Here is an 18,681-nt window from a genome sequence, read left to right as displayed (position 1 = left end):
GTAAAGATCATACATGTAACATTAAACCAATAAAGTTGAAATGCATGATTAAAAAAAAAAAATGAAGTGATTTAATTGTGATAGGTTTTACACATGCCTCCAAATATTAGCAAACTAATGATTCAGGAAAAAAATTTTGAGCCCACATTAATGATTTCTTAATATAGCCCAAAATTAAGCAAATTAAGTAATTTAACTAAAATTGGAAAGTAGATAGTGGTTTTGGCAGCAATAAATGCCACTGCATTTAAATTGTGTTGCTAACCAGTAAATAAAATCATAATTTCTACACAGCAGCCTAGAAAATAGAAATGTGAAAAATATATATATTTTTGCAGTCTTTAGGAAATTACAGAAAAATTAAAAGCTTGAAAATATAATTTTTTAAGTCTAATATTTTGAGGGATGCTTTGAAATTGGAAATATTTTAAATATAATATTCTGATTCGGCAATTTTAAAATTTAAATTAAAAGATGTATAGTTTTCAGAAATATAACTATGTTGTTGCATGAATGTCAAATAATCCTAAGAGTGCCTTTTGCATTTAAACAGGGTCATGTTAAAGAAATGTAGATTTCTGTGAACTTGCAACCAAGTGTCAATTAATGTAAATTATTGCTTTATCTAGGTTTTCTGTTAATGGAATAATTGCTTGCAGGTGTGTTTATAAAAGTATATCACTTAATTTATTGTTTACCGTTTCCCTGTCTATGTTTGAAATGACCTTGAAACCACGACCTTTCCATAGAGTAGTCAATGTACCACTTCCCTTCAATTACTTCATCCATTTCTGCCTTTCCAATCTTCTGATCTTTGACCAGTTATTACTATTTTTCAAGGCTGTCTCCCTGAGCTGATGAAACATAACTGTATTATATCTTATTTTTTCCCTTCTGTTTTCTGGGATTGTGTTTTTCATTCTTTGGGAGTTATATAGTAAATTTAGTTTTGGAATTACAAATATAATGAATAATGATCTCGGAAAAGACTTAGAAATTTTTCTAAAAATGTTTAACAGTCCTTCCCTATGAAGTGTGCTTAGGCTTATGCCTGCTTCTTTGCTATTTATGTTATTGAAATCAGTACATGACTTTCAGTCCCCTTTTCCCTCTTTTTTCTATGACTGTTATTTTATGCATGACAAAATTCTCTTGCTTACTGCTATGTGATTGGCTGTCTTTTAACTTGAGTGTCCTGTGTTTGTAGTGACTGCTTTTTGCATGAGGATTATTAAATGTCATACAAATTAAATGGTTGTGGAACCAAAAAAAGAATGTGGAACTTCACTTGCTTTTTTGTGTGCTGAGTATGTCAATTATGTGACACTTAAAATTACTTTCATATGCCCTTTGACGTCCCCTTTGGTATGCTCCTTTATTCTTGCAAATTAGCATTGTTAAGTATAATAAAACACTTATTAAACATTCACAGTGTTTTAATACAATTATTCTCCTCAAACATGATCCTATTATAAATAACTATACTGAGCATGAAACTGCACTAAGGCATAATTCCATTATATTGCTAAATTGATTATGAAATATAAGCCGTGACTCGGTAACTAGCTTAATAGCTAAACACCGACTTCTACTGATTGAACCTTTGCTCTGCCAAGTGATGAGACTATCTAGTGATACATTTGTGCAGCTTGCAAATGTCTTAAATCCACAAGTAATATTTAAATGAAAACACATGGGGAAATATTTGTGTAATGACAAGTAATTTTAAAAAGTCACAGTTTTGAAAAATTATGGATTAAAAATATGTAAAAACCAAATGTTAATGTTCTTAAAAAAAAAGAAGAAAATAGAAAAATAACAACTTAAAATATTCATATCTCTGTCTTCTCTAAGGTTATTATATTGTCTCAAATTTAAGAATGAATTTGACCTACTTTTTTAATGTTGCCACCAATTTAAATTAGAAAAGACACTGAATAAATTAAGTTTTTTCGGCTAATAAAACTGTTTACTTTTTTGTAGGCCATGATTATTTTTTTTAATAAAAACATTTTCTTTGCTCATGACTTGAGTTTCAAGCCATAATGTATTTTTTATACTGGATATATTTACAACCCAAATCTTCTATGAGATATTTTGGGGAAAGGGATTTTTTTTTTCATAAATGAAAGTAGGTAATCAATTATGATGTGACCACTTCCCCACTCTTTTTGGAAATATCCTTGAGAATTTTAGTATTTATATTTATTTTTTCCCCTCAGTCTTGTTTATTCTTGAATTGTCTTTTTTTTTTCCCTCCATTTCTCCGTTCTCAATCCTAGGTCCCCTTACAAAGAAACAGACAGATGATTTAGGTGATAATGACGGTGCTGAAGATGAAGGTATTTTTTTTCACCAAATCTATTTGCATGACAAGGGCCTCAATCACTTTTTCCACCCTTTTCTATTTTTTTACTTCTTGTCTTTTTTTGAAGAGTTGTTTTTAATTCCCATTTTTGATGTGTTTTGTCTTCTTGCTTGTTGTTACATACAAATATAGAGTATTAATTTTTTTAAAAAACTGAATGTTAAGTTTTACATTTTGATACCAACCATTGAAATGTTTTAAAAAGAGGGGCATTTTTTTTTTGTTTTCTTGAACTGACTTTTGATATGTTTCATCCCACATTTTGACTGAATTTTGTCCACCTTCTTTGAACTAACAATCTCTCCCTTGTAGTCTCTCTGTGCCCATTTTGCATGTTTTCTAATCTATGTAAATATTTTCCTGAATATTAAAATGTGTTTCATTTTTACATTCGATATTTGTTTTAAAAACACACAGACACTCAATAAACTGAAGAACAAGCTGAAAGCTAATGTAAAGTGTTTCTTGAGCAATATATTTTAGATGAAAAAATACTGTTTTCTGTTGATTTGCTTAAATGTCGCATAAATACAATTAAATTGTATACATAAGAACAGGCATTACAACTATTTGGAAAATCGTAGTAAACATTGTATAGCCATTTAAGTATTTTGGACTCTTATAGTACTTTTGATAGAGTTTGTAGCTATTTTCTTAGACAAGATTCAATGAGTATTCTTTAATTTCAAAGAGACCTAATTTCCAGATTGTCAAATAAAATATTCTGATTTTCAAACATTGCAACTATAAGCAATACAATATTTTCTACTTCGTTAATATCAAAATTGTTTCTCCTTATAACTTTCATTTGATATACAATTCTGATTTACTCTATAAACCTAAGAACTCACTACCTAGATTGGCTTGACATTTCTGATTTCACTGTACCTTTACATGTTATTAAAGTTAGCTCATCTTTTTTGGTTCCAATCAGGATTAAAGATTATGTTTTTTGTTTGTTTACTTTGTTATGTTTTGTAATCCCAGGTTTCAAAGTAATTGCCAGAAATCTAGAAATTAAATCTCATAACAAAAATAATAATGTGGTAAGAAAATTTTTCCAAAATAAAATAATCTACAACCAGGCCAGCAGAAGTGTTGGTTCCATGAGTTACAAGGGAACTATGGGTAAATAAATTTTTACTAAAATATTTGCATTGTTTTCATTGACATATATACATTTAATAAAGTCATTCACAACAGATAATTAAATTATAGAGGTGGAGTATTGAGAACTTAAAAATTATATTTGGTGTTAATATTTTTAAAATATGTAAGAATTATTTTGATTAAATGAAACGTATGACATTTGATTAAATATTTATTTACCACAAACACCAGCAGTGGATTAAAGATTAAACACAAAGCACTCATTAATATTTGAAATAAATCATTATCACTGTCCAAGAGTTATTATTCTGAATGTTAAATAGCAAAAAATAAACTTATAGTCTGAAGATGCAAATTCTGATTTCTTTAAACACTATTTGAAATTTGATGCATTCAAACATTTAGGATATTTTTTGACATTGTAGAACATTAATCACTGTCTCCAAAGCTATAAGAAGACTATTTCAACTTTCAGGCTTTGGGACTTTTTGAACCCCTTGAAAACCCTTAACTCCTAGAATTTGTTATCTGAATAATACTGAAAGCATACGGGACTCCTTCGTGTGTATCTTTGTAAAGGCCAAATTTTCCCAATTTAGGCAAAGGGTTAAAATACATTATTTTCCTATTTTAAAAATATTTTGATTGCCTATTTAATATGATTTTTTTTTTCTTTTTGTTAAAACAGCATCAAGTGAGGAATTTACCTATTTAGAGTAGATAAGTCTGAGCGATCATAGCTAGGCCATGTAAACCTGAACCTATTTTATAGATATGTTTTGAAGCACATTTAACATTTTTAAATAGCCATTTAAAATATTCTCAAACCCTATTAAAATGTCAGGTAGTATTCAGGTTAAGTACTAAGCCATTCAGTCACAAGAGTTATCGAATCAATAAATATTTTTAAGTAATCAAAAGCGTAGAATGTCAAAGCAGTCAATTCCAGTTCAGTTTCTTCCTCTGTGTTGTTTTGGATAATTGTTTTGAAACAAAAAAGATGAATTCAGATATCCTACAGGGGAAAAGAAACCTTTTATAGAAATGTCTGAGCATTTTTAACTCAATTCTTCTTATTATTATTTTGTAGATGTGGCTGTGAATAAAAACTGTGCTCAATATCTACATTGAATTTGTTCCAAATGTTGACTCGACATCACTGGACATAAAGCAACAAATATGAAAGACTTGATAAGTAACTTCATTTACATCAGTCAGAAGTCAGGTCATCAGATGACTTACGTAAAATTCCCCATTACTTCCCAGTTCCCCTCTACCTATGCTTGATTTCAGGTCCCAATCTCAGTCACTGAATAGTGAGGCCACCAAGCATATTGCTGGGGCTTGCTGCTCATTCACTTACCCTGATGGAAGGCTTCTTTATGGAGCATTATTTTTTACTTCTAATTCTTGTGTCCCTGCTATCACTCTTTTGCCACATTTTGTCAAACACAATTATATCATTTTTCATTTAAGTTTTATAACAACTAAAAGAATGGTATATCTTTTTTTTGTTTTGTTTTTTTGTTTGTTTTCTTGACGAAGTTTCCTTCTGTCACCCAGACTGGAGGGCAGTTGCATGACCTTGGCTCTCTGCAACCACCGCCCCCTGGTTCAAGCAATTCTCCTGCCTCAGCCTCCCGCGTAGCTGGGATTATAGGCGCCTGCCACCGTGCCTGGCTAATTTTTGTATTTTTAATAGAGACGTGGTTTCATCATGTTGGCCAGGCTGGTCTCGAACTCCTGACTTCAGTTGATCCACCCACCTCAGCCTCCCAAAGTGCAGGGATTACAGGCGTGAGCCACCACGCCTGGCAGAATTGTATTTTTTTTTTTTTTTGAAACGGAGTCTCCCTGTGTCGTCCAGGCTGGAGTGCAGTGGCTGGATCTCAGCTCACTGCAAGCTCCGCCTCCCGGGTTTACACCATTCTCCGGCCTCAGCCTCCCGAGTAGCTGGGACTACAGGGGCCCGCCACCTCGCCCGGCTAGTTTTTTGTATTTTTTAGTAGAGACGGGGTTTCACCGGGTTAGCCAGGATGGTTTCGATTTCCTGACCTCGTGATCTGCCGGTCTCGGCCTCCCAAAGTGCTGGGATTACAGGCTTGAGCCACCGCGCCAGGCCAGAATTGTGTATCTTTAAGACAATTCCATAGTTAAAAACAAGACTACTCTGAATTGACAAAAATGCTTCAAAGTAACATCCCAGATTTCTATCAACTTATTTTAAAAATTCAAGAAGTATTTCTTTTTTAAAAAATTAATGGTGCTAATAATATCTTCATATTAACATTTCAATATTTAGCCTGAGTGTGGTGGCTCACACCTGTAATGCCAGCACTTTGGGAGGCCAAGGTGGGCAGATCACTTGAGGTCAGGAGTACAAGACAAGCCTGTCCAACATGGTGAAACCCCATCTCTATTAAAAATAAAAAAAAATAGCCCAGCATGGTGGTGAGCACCTATAATCCCAGCTACTCAGGAGGCTGAGGCAGGAGAATCACTTGAACCTGGGAGGTGGAGATTGCAATGAGCCCAGATTGCACCACTGCACTCCAGCCTGGGCCATAGAGCGAGAGTCCGTCAAAAAAAAATAATAATAAAATGAATGCAATTTTATATCCTGTATAGTTCCTTTTGAGACAATTTTTTGTAGATTTTGAATTTTTTAAACTAAAAAGGTGTGTTTAATTCTGTTATGTCCGGTTTAACAAGGAGAAATTCAGTCAACGCTTCCATGTTCATTCAGTGCTTCTGAATGGTAACCTGAGATTCATAAAAATGACTGGAGGCACAAAAGTCTGCCTTGAAATTTTTTTTTATAATAGAGAAATATATAATTGAGGCAATACTTCACAATTTTAAAACTGTTAATCCTAAAACCTCTAAAATATGGGCAATTAAATACTTCATAAGTCCTTTAAGATGGAAAATAAAAACCCAGTAAACATATTTAATGATTATATAACTAATAATTATACACTAGGATCATTAATGGAAATTGTGATTTCAAACCCTTGTTGCCAGGCACAAATAAATCCCCATTAACTGCTCTAGATCTATTGATACTTGCTACATTGGCTTAAAATTTGGGTCTATAAGAAAGATAAAATAGGTACTAAAATTTTAAATCAAGGTGTTTACTCAGACTCCAATTTTTTTTTAAACTGTTTGTGTTTAGCAAGGCTTAAAACCATTGCAAATAACAGAAATTATAAACATGCCTGGCAAACATTTGTACTTTTACTGGAACTGAGTTAGTATTTTAAAATTTCTGAGAGGGTTCTTAGAAATTTTAGTAAAGTCAATAGATGCTGTTTAAGCAAAGTAAAAAATTTTAAGTGAAAATTCATAGTTCACAAATTCTACCATATTTATAGGTTGTTAAATATGTAACAAGGTTTAAAGAGACAACTTGGTTCTAAAAAATTAATTATAAATTAATAAGCTGCATTTGATATATTTGCACAGAAGATAAATGCCCCCCTCAACATTATTATTAAAATGATGGAATTAGAAAATGGTATTCAATGGTAGTCTGTCTGATATATTAGTTTTATTTATAAAGAGTCTGGTTCTAAAAACAAATAAATAGTTACAATTGAAACTCTTTATATTTACTATTTACATTAAAAAAAAAACCCTATAAACTAAGCATAAAAGTTAAGCCTAAGATAGAAATTTGTAAGAAAACATTATACAAAGTAAAACCTGGCCAGGCGTGGTGGCTCACACTTGTAATCCCAATACACATTGGGAGGCCTAGGAGTGTGGATCACCTGAGGTCAGGAATTCAAAACCAGCCTGGCCAACATGGTGAAACCCCCATCTCTATTAAAAATGCAAAATTAGCCTGGCGTGTTGGCGGGCACCTATAATCCCAGCTACTCAGGAGGATGAGACAGGAGAATAGTTTGAACACTGGAGGTGGAGGTTGCAGTGAGCTAAGGTCATACCACTGTACTCCAGCTTGGGTGACAAGAGCAAAACTCCATCCCAAAAATAAAAACAAAATTAAAATAAAGTCTAAGATGGACCACTCTGACAATGCACTATTAAAGGCTTCTAATTTTTCCTGTAACAGAAAATGTCCAAAGTTTCTATGGTTTCTCAAACTTTGTTAGCAATATTAAGGTTTGTTATGTCCAAGAATTTTACCTATTTTAGTAAGTACCATAATTACTTTTGCACCAACCTAATAATACTTTTTATAACATAAATCTCAGGGTTACTTCAAATGAAAAATATGTTTTGGAACACAGCATAAGAATCCCAGAGAACTGTATTTAAAAGAACTGCTCAATATCTTAAGTTATTAGACAAGGCTGAAATTTGAAAAGTTTGAAAGGCAAATTCAGATTAAGATTAACCCAAACTATCAGTAATTCTTTCAAGTCAAATGTTCAAAGAAAAATAAAAAGATACTACTCAAAATAGCTCCTAGAATCTATTGTCATATTTTCAGTGTTTTCTGATAATGTCCACTTAATTTTGTTATTAAATATAAAACGTGGCAGTTCTTCTCAATGTGTGCCTGTATTGTTTTCCAGGTGAACAGAATGGTTCTACCAAGATTTCATTACTTTTCACAGTTGGTGCTTTGTAATTCTGTGTAATTTTAATTAAAGAAGAATTCTGAAACAGCCTCCCTCTGTGCTACCTCCAAGCATACAATTAGCAGAGTACAGTGTCTGCTGTGAACAGTCAGTTAATGATTTCAGTTTAATAATTTATTATTGCTTCTTCAGTGCCAGCCACACTAGAAAAATAAGAAACTGAAACTGCATGTAGCAAACAGGCATTTAAGGTGCATGGTTTAACAATCTCAAAAGGATTACTTTCTCTGTGTAAGTCAGCCTAATATCTCCACAAGCCCCAAATCCTTATAAATGAATGAGTACTATTTTTTTCTCCCAAGGTTTCAAGGAGAAAATAAATTTAGATTTTCCTCTTAAATGTGTCTGTGTTTAGTGAATGGTTCCTATGTCAAAGTGTCCTTCCCTCACTACTTAAAAACAAGACATTCTTCTCAAATATACCTTTGGGGTATTAGAGGGGTATGAGTAACTTTATACACTGGTATTAAGTCAAATTTAAATAGTCTTTTAAAAAAGGTTGTAAGTTCTGCAATGAGCCATTTCCGCAACTCGAAAATCTGGTTAACCAAGCTGAACTGCAATTCTTGAACCTAAAATGATTCTTCATTTAAAGAAATCACTTTATTATTACACTAGAGAAATCAAGGCATTTATGTTACACAATCTATTTTTTACAAAAAAATTGCAAAGCAATCTCTAAGTAATCACTAGTTCTTTCAATAAATTTGTATTCTATTAGTCCATTCTGAAAATTGGCACCTCGATTATAAGGATGTTGGAGAGTTAAATTTGATAAAAAATTTCAAAAACAAAGGAACAAAAACATACTATTAAATTATACTTTTTAATATTGGCATAAAAAAGATAATACATTTGATGTAATTTGTTTCAATTGTGGGTATAAGAGATCATAGGCTATTATATAATAGTAATATTTTATTTATGTATATATTCAGAGCCATATATATGCATACATATAATATTTCAAATATTTCAATCTGTATAATTCATAGATAAAACTATATTTGCTGATATACAGTTAGACTTATCTACAGAAATCAGTGCATTTTTCATATTGATTAAAATTATCTTATTTTATTTATATATTATTTCTAGATCCTTATTGAAAATTACATAATTGAGGAAAAGTATGAAAAAAAGCAAATATATTTAATAAAATTCAGAGCTGTAGAAATCACTTTAACCCTAAATTTTTACACTTTACATTTGCACTTAGCTCTATCCCATCCCATGTCTACAGGATAAAACACAGAGCCAAAGTGTGAAGAAGAAGAGTATATTAGCTACACAAAGACAGTAAAAAAATATTTGTCTGTTCTCTTCTTCCAAAGGGTAAGGGGAGCTGGATAGAGTGGATGTCCTGAATTTCCCAAAAAATGTCATTCTAATGACATTCCCCTAAATGCAACAAGAGAAGCACAGATGTACATGACTTTACTGCCTAAACATTCATCTGAAATTCCTTAGATAGTAAACTGAAACATCTTGCATAACACAATACTGTAATTATGTTCACACATTGGAGCATAAATGAGTTGATGTAATCATGTTGCATTTGACACAAAGCTTTACAGTACATAAGAAAGGATAAACAGATTGTTTTATTCACAATAGCAATAATACCATTGTCTTTAGTTTATGGCTCATAAATGTCATGTGAAGTCTATAATAGTTTTAAAAAGTAGTCCTAAGAATCATCACCATTCTATTTCTTTTGCTTTTACTATCACTTGAGGAATTAATAAAAATGCACTAAAATTCATATCTAATTTTAATTTGTCTAAGTTTTATAACTCAGTTTGCAACTTGTAAACAAAATTTTGATAGAAAATAATGGATGCCTATTGCTATTTCCACAAGAGCCATTTATCTGAGTTGCTTAAGAAACACTTTAATAAAAACAGCAGTTTAAGAACTGTATTGAAATTATGCCCTCTTTTCTCTAAGATGGAAAATGTATTCTCTGTTTCACTGCGTGCTATTTTTGAGGATAAGAACGATTGTCAACCATTTGTTTTCCAGATATTCGGGACAGTGGGGGTCCCAAACCAGTGATGGTGTATATCCATGGTGGCTCATATATGGAAGGTACTGGAAATTTATATGATGGAAGTGTCTTGGCAAGTTATGGCAATGTGATTGTCATTACAGTCAACTATCGACTTGGGGTACTCGGTAAGAAGAATCTCTTTATCATTTTCACGACGAATCCATGAAGTATATGATGGTTTTGTTTTGATTTGTTTTGTTCTGCTTTGCTTTGTTTCACCCATGTTTTTATGCTTGTTGACGTTCTTGAACCCAAATTTTTTGTAGTTTCAATGAACTCTATAGGTTGGCTTTATGATGTGAAACTAAAAGGTGATGAAATTATTTATGTTGTCATGGAATATACTTCCTGGTTTATAAAACTCTGAAAGGCAAAATAGTAGGGCCTTATTGAAGAAGAGTTCGTCTTTAAACAAATGTTTCCTTCTTCTGCTTTTCTATTTACAATACTGTAAGATTGCCTGAGGTTTGGTGTGAGCTAAGATGTAAGTTTACATTCTCTTCTGGAGTATGTATATGGATTCGCTTTTGGGAATGATTGTTTGCCATTGTGATGGAGGTTTCTTTGGTTTGTTGTTGTTATTTTGGTTCCATAATAATTAGTAATACTTTTCTGAATGTATTCTGATTGAATTATTTAATTTGAAAAAAGTATACATGGATTTTATAAAGTAACAAAGAATTCAGTTCAATGATGTATACTCTTGCCAAAAGAATGATAAAATAAACACAAAGTTTTAGCTGTGATGAGAGAAATATTATTTATAAAATAACTTAAGTAGTCTGAGATAGGCATGTTATCTTACGCAATAACCAGTTTTTAAAAGATAAACTTGCTATTCTAGTATATGTTTATTTGTTTTAATGTTGCCACAATTTGAGGAGTAAAATTACTGTATGATTTAGTAAAACATCTTTATCTGTGATGTACTTAACAGAATTTGCTAAAAGAGCATAATGCATCCACAAAATATTTAAATTTTTATTCTTGATTGTTCTCCAAGTCTTATCTCATACTATACACTTGAAGAAGTATAAATTATAATTTTGTTTCTACACAAAGAAGCACCTCACTCTTTCATTTTATTATCTAAAATATTCTGGAAAAGGATTTTGAATTATATTCCTGTTTATAATAATTGGTAGAATATCTTTTATCCATGTTGAGAATCAGAATTTTTTCTTCTTCAGTGTTATCCTAACTCCTATGCAGTCATAATTCTGTGTTTAAGCTTATCACAAAGGTAGAATAGTTTTAAAAGGTGGAATAATTTTTGTGAATCAAGTTTATAGTCTGGAGGAAGGAGATATTTTACCAATGTGAAGGTTAAGTCTCAATCATTTTCTAGTTTGCTTTTTTGAAATTTGGAGTGTGGTGAATGACCATAGATGTGCTGCATCAGTATAGGTATAAAATATTTCTGTAGCATTGATCAAATACACATGAGTTCCTCCATAGTGTCTAATCATCCATTGCATCAAACATTCACACGATTTCTGTGAGCTGGGATAAGTGTCTTTCCACCAATGAAAATTCTGTGTATTAGAAGATGTACAAATGATTGCTCATAATAATTCTTGAATCTTAAATCTTGAATTCTTAAATCTTAATGTTGTCATTTGTTTCCTGTGGAACATTTTAATTGGAAGGAGGGTTTTTAATATTTTAATGCATTGAATTTTAATTGTAGTATTGTTGAGAGCTCAGTCGTTTTTGTTGATTATTATTCTTCTATTTTTCTAATTTTTCAAGTGAAAAATCCTGTGCAGTGACCAGTTTGCTGGATGAAACTTTAAATTGAAATGCTAAATTATGGTAACAGTGTTTTTAAGGACTTGAACATCCAGTTAGTCATATATATTTATTTTATTTAAGAAATGCTTTGGTCACAACTTTTTTTTTTTTTTTTTTTTGCCTCTTTCTGTTACTGGTTTCGATTATATAAAGCAAGATTTCATAAAATAAACTTTGTTGTTATGTTAATATAAACTTTACCCATTCTTTTTCTTTTTATGTATTCAGAACTGATGAGGACTTGACTTTGACCTGATTATAATCCTATATTCATGCCCATACCCCATTTTAAATGCCACACTGTGAGGATTAGATTGCAAGGTAATGGATTAACTCCCCAAAATATAAAGAACTCAATCACTTGGTTTAGATAGTAGCAGACAGCAGACAGTGTTGATGTTATTGAAGTATGATTTCCCAGTGTTAAATATTTGTTCTGGCTCTACTGTACCCTAGAATGTAACATTTAGTTTTCTTTTCTCCTTTATTTCTCTTAAACACATTATACACTGATAACAAGCCAGAGGCTGTCCTTGATAGACCTCCTTTCAATGTGACAAAGCATAAACTCTGTGAAACATTGTTTAGATAGACTTCAAGACATTAGCTCTCTAACAGATGTATTCTGGTCACTTTTTTTGAAAAATATGTGTTGGGTATTGTGAACATGTATTTAAATAAATTAATTCATAAAAGAGAAATTATCAGAACATGTGTTTCAGCATATTTTGCATGAGTGCTGCACCACAGCAAGATCAACAACTCATCTGACAGAACTGCAACAATAAAGACTGTAGACTTTTGAGTGTGGTGTTGTGAATAATTTGTCTAACAGTAAAAAGGTAAGCCAAGGTTTCTTGGGTGTGGGATCCAAGACTATGGCTGTCTAATTTGCACTTGAGTGATTAAGTAGGAAATAAGATATGATCCCACATCGGAGGAAATCCTGAGCTGTGTTTTCACTGGGGTATTTTGGTGTGAAAGAAATAGATTTGGGGGTCCAATGGACAAAATGGGTAATTATAAGATCATTGATTCGAGGTGACTGGCTGGAACAATCAGGATGTCTGCAACAGGTAGTGCAATTTGTGTCGATTTGAACTTACCATGTGGAGGTGGTGGGGAATCTTACAAGTTTTGTTTTTCGCTTTGTTTTTAGTGATGAGTAGAGATGTGCTAATGTTTCAGTTAGAAAATTCATACAGCTATGTAGCTGCCAATTTTTCAGTTTAAAGATTTCTTGTTAAAAAGTTGTTTATTACAAAGTAGGAATAGAATAGAAGAAAAAAATATACCTCCACTGTTCCTCAGAAGAAGGTAGTAACAGGTCAGAATTAGTTCTTCTACCAACACCCTTTAGTGGTTTCCTTTGGAGTGGTAACACAGAATATCACTCTTACTGTGTTGTGTATGATTTTCACCCACCCTGGAAATGCTATTCAAAATGATAGGAAAAACTGCCAATAAGATTGACAAAGAGGGAAGGGACTGCAGGATTCTGCCTGCTAACCTCATTCCCCAGTTTCATGGTAGAGCTCCCGGAGACCTCCTACTATTTAGCCTCATACTTCTTATCCACTGAATATTTAACTTTTCTTTCACTTTTGGCTATACACATTCTTTGTCCTCAGTCAGTTTGGACATAAACTTTCCATATTTGCTTTCTTCAGCATCTCTTATTTGATACATTGTTACATAGTCCTTAAATATGTTTAAAATTATTGTTAGTAGGGTATTTTTTTAACATTCCAGTATATGACTTATCATCATCTTAGAAATGTAGGGAGAAATGGCCAGGTGCGGTGGCTCACGCCTGTAATCCCAGCACTTTGGGAGGCCAAGGTGGGTGGATGGCCTGAGGCCAGGAGCTCGAGACCAGCCTGGCCAACACGGTGAAACCTCGTCTCTAGCAAAAATGCAAAAAATCAGCTTGGTGCAGTGGTGGGTGCCTGTAATCGCAGGCAGGCTGAGGCAGGAGAAGCATCACTTGAACCTGGGAGGTGGAGGTTGCTGTGAGCTGAGATTGCGCCATTACACTCCAGCCTGGGCGAGAAGAGCGAAACTCGGTCAAAGAAAGAGAGAGAGAGAGAGAGAGAGAGAGAGGAAGAGAGGAAGGGAGGAAGGGAGGGAGGGAGGAAGGGAGGAAAGGAGGAAGGGAGGAAGGGAGGAGGGGAGGAAGGGAGGAAGGAGGGGTGGGAGGGAAAGAAAGAAAGAAAGAAAGAAAGAAAGAAAGAAAGAAAGAAAGAAAGAAAGAGAAAGAGAGAGAAAGAAAGAAAGAGAGAGAGAAAGAAAGAAAGAAAGAAAGAAAGAAAGAAAGAAAGAAAGAAAGAAAGAAAGAAAGAAAGAAAGAAAGAAAGAAAGAGAGAGAGAGAGAGAGAGGGAGGGAGGGAGGGAGGGAGGGAGGGAAGGAAGGAAGGAAGGAAAGAGAGAGAGAAGGAAGGAAGGAAGGAGAGAGAGAGAGAGAGGGAGGGAACGAAAGAAGAAGAAAGAAAGAAAGAAAGAAAGAAAGAAAGAAAGAAAGAGAAAAGAAAGAAAAGAGAGAGAAAAAAAGAAAGAAAGAGAAAGAAAGAAAAAGAAAGAAAGGAAGGAAGGAAAGAAAGAAAGGAAAGAAAGAAAGAAAGAGAAAGAAAGGAAAGAAAGAAAAGAAGGAAGGAAGGAAGAAAGAAAAGAGAAAAATGCAGGGAGAAATATTGATGTGTTCTTAAAGGGGGAAATAATCAAAATTAAATTTTCTGATTCTAACGAGGGTAAACATGTTCTTATGAACAAGAATTATAGAATATATAAGATAAGAATTGAAAGAGAATATAAAATAAGTTACTATTAGATGAGATGTTGTACACTAAACTTTTTTTAAATAGAAATTATTTAAATGATAATATTGACAAATCTCAAAAATGAAAAAATATGTTAAGTAATTTATCATTAAAATGTTTCAACTACTTATTTAAATTTAGAATAAATCTATAAATTACTTATGGAGTAAAAGAAAAATTTTAATACCCCTGTGAGGATCTTGCTTGGGCAAACAAGATTTTAATCTGGTAGAAATTTAATCAGTTACTTTTATCTTGACATAAATATCTTGGAGGCAATTATGTAATTCATAATTCTAGCCCATGTGATTTATTTTAGAAAAAAAGTGTTAAATATTTTAGAAGTACTGATATCTATCTGGAAATTGGCACATTTTTGGAAAAGGATCTAATTAAATATTTTACTTAGTAATTGAATATTAAAGTGCTAGCTCACCTACTTATATTTAAACAATTACATTTAGTTTACTTTATAATTCTATGTGGGGCTAAATTGTTTAAAACAAGCTTTTGTTAACTTTACTACATATACATTTAATGAACACTTTAATTTATTTTTATTCTATTAGATATGGTTAATGAAATTTTAGACTATGCAATAATAATGCTTCAAGTATTATTAGATAAATGGCAACAATAAGTATAACTTTAGGCCAAGCATGGTGGTGCACGCCTGTAGTCTTAGCACTTTGGGAGGCTGAGGCAATAGGATCGCTTGAGCCCAGGAGTTCAAGACAGGTCTGGGCAAAATTGCGAGATTGTGTCTCTACAAAAAATTTTCAAAAACTTAGCCAGATGTGGTGGCATGTGCTTGTATTCCGGGCTACTCAGGAGACTGAGGCGGAAGGATCAGTTGAGGCTGTGATCCCACAACTGCACTCCAGCCTGGGTGACAGAGTGAGATCTTGTCTTAAAAAGGGTATGTGTGTATATACACACACACACACACACAACATATATGTACATATATATATATATATGTATATATATATAACTTTAGTGTGGTCAGTCATCAAATCAATAACTTTTTTTCAGCATTATACACCTTTTCTGAGGGATAAAAGTGAGGACAGTATAGTTTTTATCTTTAAAGAGCTTTCAATATAGTTGAGGAGAGAAACAGTAGAGAATAATAATTGATATTCTACTTTATATTTATAATATATTGGTTTATTAATTGATCTATGTGAATAGATTCACTTGATATATAAAGGAAAACAATGAGAGAAAAGGAAGGAAGGAAGGGTAGGATATCTGATGGATTAGTAAGGATATAGTAATTGATATTTATATTTGAATCTGATTGGCCAAGGATCAAGGAAATTTGCTAAAGCCTGTGCATTGATCATGATTTAAAGAGAGAAGCGTATTAATTCCTCAAGTGGTACAATGCTTTGTCATTGTTACTCCTGTTTATTGCATTGTTTTTGTTTCTATCTGACTCTTTAAAAGAAACCACAACAAACAAAAGTCCCAAACTCCTAAACAAACTAATATTCTACAACACATTCAAATGTGTTCTTGGGAGACAGAAAGAGAAGGAGTCGGTTTGTCTATAGAGTCCAGACTGTTTTCAAGGAAATGGTTGTACCTGAGGAAGGCCACGAGGAGTGGATTATCCTTGGTATTAACTGAAGTAAAGGGAGAAAGACAATCTTCATTTTTATTTTCATTTATTCATACTAATTTGAAAAAGTGGAAGTAATTTGTGACAATGCACACAAATAAATAGATTGGTAAAATCATAGTTGAATAGTAATACTTATAGAGAAAAGGACACAGAAAGTTAGGTCATGAATATGTACAACAGTTGTACATAGATGCATTTCCTAGCTTTCTAGAAGCATAGTAAAATATAATGGATTAAATTTCATAATTATCATAACCCCCAAAAGGAAACAAACATATTAACTAGAAAAAAATACACAAATAATAGTTTTTCTTACATTGTACTACAGAAGAATTTATCATATGGGTTGTATTGCTTCTATTTGAAACAAGTGACAATATAGGAATTGTGTGATGATCTTTGTGTCATCATAAGATTCAAAAAATATTCTCAGTATATGATTATTTATAGTAACCTTCTGTAAAAGCCAAAGACATAATAAAGGCAGCTGGGGAAAAAAGGTGGCGAGGCCAAGAGCTAGGCCTGTGTCCTCCCATGGATGACCTTGACTTCCCAGCAGCCCCTATGCCGGGCCCGTGGGGTTCATGGGGTCCCTGGCTTTCACCCAGGGTACGTGTCTCACCCACGGGCGGCATCCCATAGCGTCATAACTTCATAAGTGCTCATAACTTCTATAATGTCATTTTAGCAAAGAGCTAACCAAATGCAATCTGGGTAAGATATTTGGCGATTTCACTTATAATAGGATAGAGCTAAAATCCAATTTAGAGCAATGGATGGTTTATTTGATCCATAGATTTCTTCTCTCAAATATGTTATATCAACTGGGTTTTAATAAGGGCTAGATGGTAATCAATTTTAGATTGAGTGCTAAAATGAGCTCCTGGAATAGAGAAACTATTTGTCCTTTAGCGGCCGGTGCGGGGTGCAACTTTAGATAGGTAATGATATTTTGCAAAGTTGACTGTTCATTATTTTTATTCCCTTATTCCCTCCAAAATGGTATCAGGTGGCCTGCAGTAAAAGCAACTATTTATTTATGCCCAAAACATAGAAAAAATCTGAAAGTAAGCATGCCAATTATTGTGGATGTTAGTTAAAAGAAGAAAAATGATGTGGTTTAGGTAATTCATTCATTTTTTCTTTCAACCATTTATTCCCTTATTCTCTATAAATTGAGCAATATTATGTATGTCATTCTCTTAGCTATTAAGGATATTGTGAAAAATAAGCTATATGTGATCCTTGCTATCAGTAGATTGTTAGCTTTAGGGAAGGTAGAAAATAAATAATTAAACAAATCATATAGTTTGCATAGACAATGATTGAATGAGAAGTTAATTTTCTTAACAATTGCCTATATAATAAATTCTAGAGAAATCGTGCAATGAGAAGGGAGCTACTTTATTTTAGAAACACAGAGCAGTTTCCCTGAGGAGGTAACATTCAAGTTTCCATTTCTTTTCTTTCAAGTTTCTATTTATTTTCTTTCTTTCTTTCCTTCCTCCCTTCCTCCCTTCCTCCCTTCCTCCCTTCCTCCTTCCTTCCTTCCTTCCTTCCTTCCTTCCTTCCTTCCTTCCTTCTTCTTTTTCTTTTTTTTTTTTTTTTTCCACATGAGTCTCCCTGTCTAATACCCAGGCTGGAGTGCAGTGACTCACTGCAACCTCTGCCTCCCAGGTTGAAGTGATTGTCCTGACTCAGCCTCCTAAGTGGCTGGGACTACAGGTGTGTGCCACCACGCCCCACTAATTTTTTGTATTTTTAGTAGAGTTGGGGTTTCTCCATGTTAGCCAGGATGGTCTCAATCTCCTGACCTCACGATCTGCATGCCTCAGCCTCCCAAAGTGCTGGGATTACAAGCATGAGCCACTACACCCAGCCCCATTTCTTGTACTCTGCTGAGAAAGTCCTTGTCAAGATTCCCAAAGACCTCTAGATTGCCAACTCCATTAGTCACTTCTCTGTTTTTACCTTGTATGATCACTTCCTAGCACAGGACACAGTTAACCATTCCTTTTTTGGCCTGCTTGTTTCGTGGCATCACCCAGGATTTTCCTCCTACCTCCTTGACTGCTTGGTCTCAGTCTCCTTTGCTGACTCCTGCTCTCCTACCCTGACCTCTAAATGTTGTGCAATTAGGCATAATCCTTGGCTCTCTATGCTTCTCTTCCATGATATGCCTTAAGGAACCATTTGCATTGCTTTAAATGCCATCTCTATGGAAGTGACTTTTCAAAACTGTATCTTCAAGACTAACCCTTCCTCAGAACTCCAGCCTTTCATATACTTCTGTGTAC

At 33.3% G+C, this 18,681-nt stretch overlaps 1 protein-coding gene across 11 annotated transcripts in view; it reads left to right on the top strand.

Annotated features, from left to right (window-relative positions):
• Positions 1-18,681, top strand: part of NLGN1 (neuroligin 1) — an 896,630-nt gene that overhangs the window by 394,289 nt on the left and 483,660 nt on the right. For 8 of the 11 annotated variants that reach the window (XM_073023458.1, XM_073023456.1, XM_037988672.2 and 5 more), the window contains 2 exons: positions 2,283-2,342; positions 10,117-10,269. In XM_073023458.1, coding sequence (XP_072879559.1) covers positions 2,283-2,342; positions 10,117-10,269 — 213 coding nt within the window. The remainder of the gene's footprint in view (positions 1-2,282; positions 2,343-10,116; positions 10,270-18,681) is intronic. The other 3 variants (XM_037988660.2, XM_037988674.2, XM_037988673.2) reach the window with 1 other exon arrangement.

Source organism: Chlorocebus sabaeus, chromosome 15 (assembly GCF_047675955.1).
Source record: "Chlorocebus sabaeus isolate Y175 chromosome 15, mChlSab1.0.hap1, whole genome shotgun sequence".
NCBI lineage: Eukaryota > Metazoa > Chordata > Mammalia > Primates > Cercopithecidae > Chlorocebus > Chlorocebus sabaeus.
The sequence above is the reverse complement of the archived record's forward strand: the minus strand, read 5'-3'. Positions and strand labels throughout refer to the sequence as shown.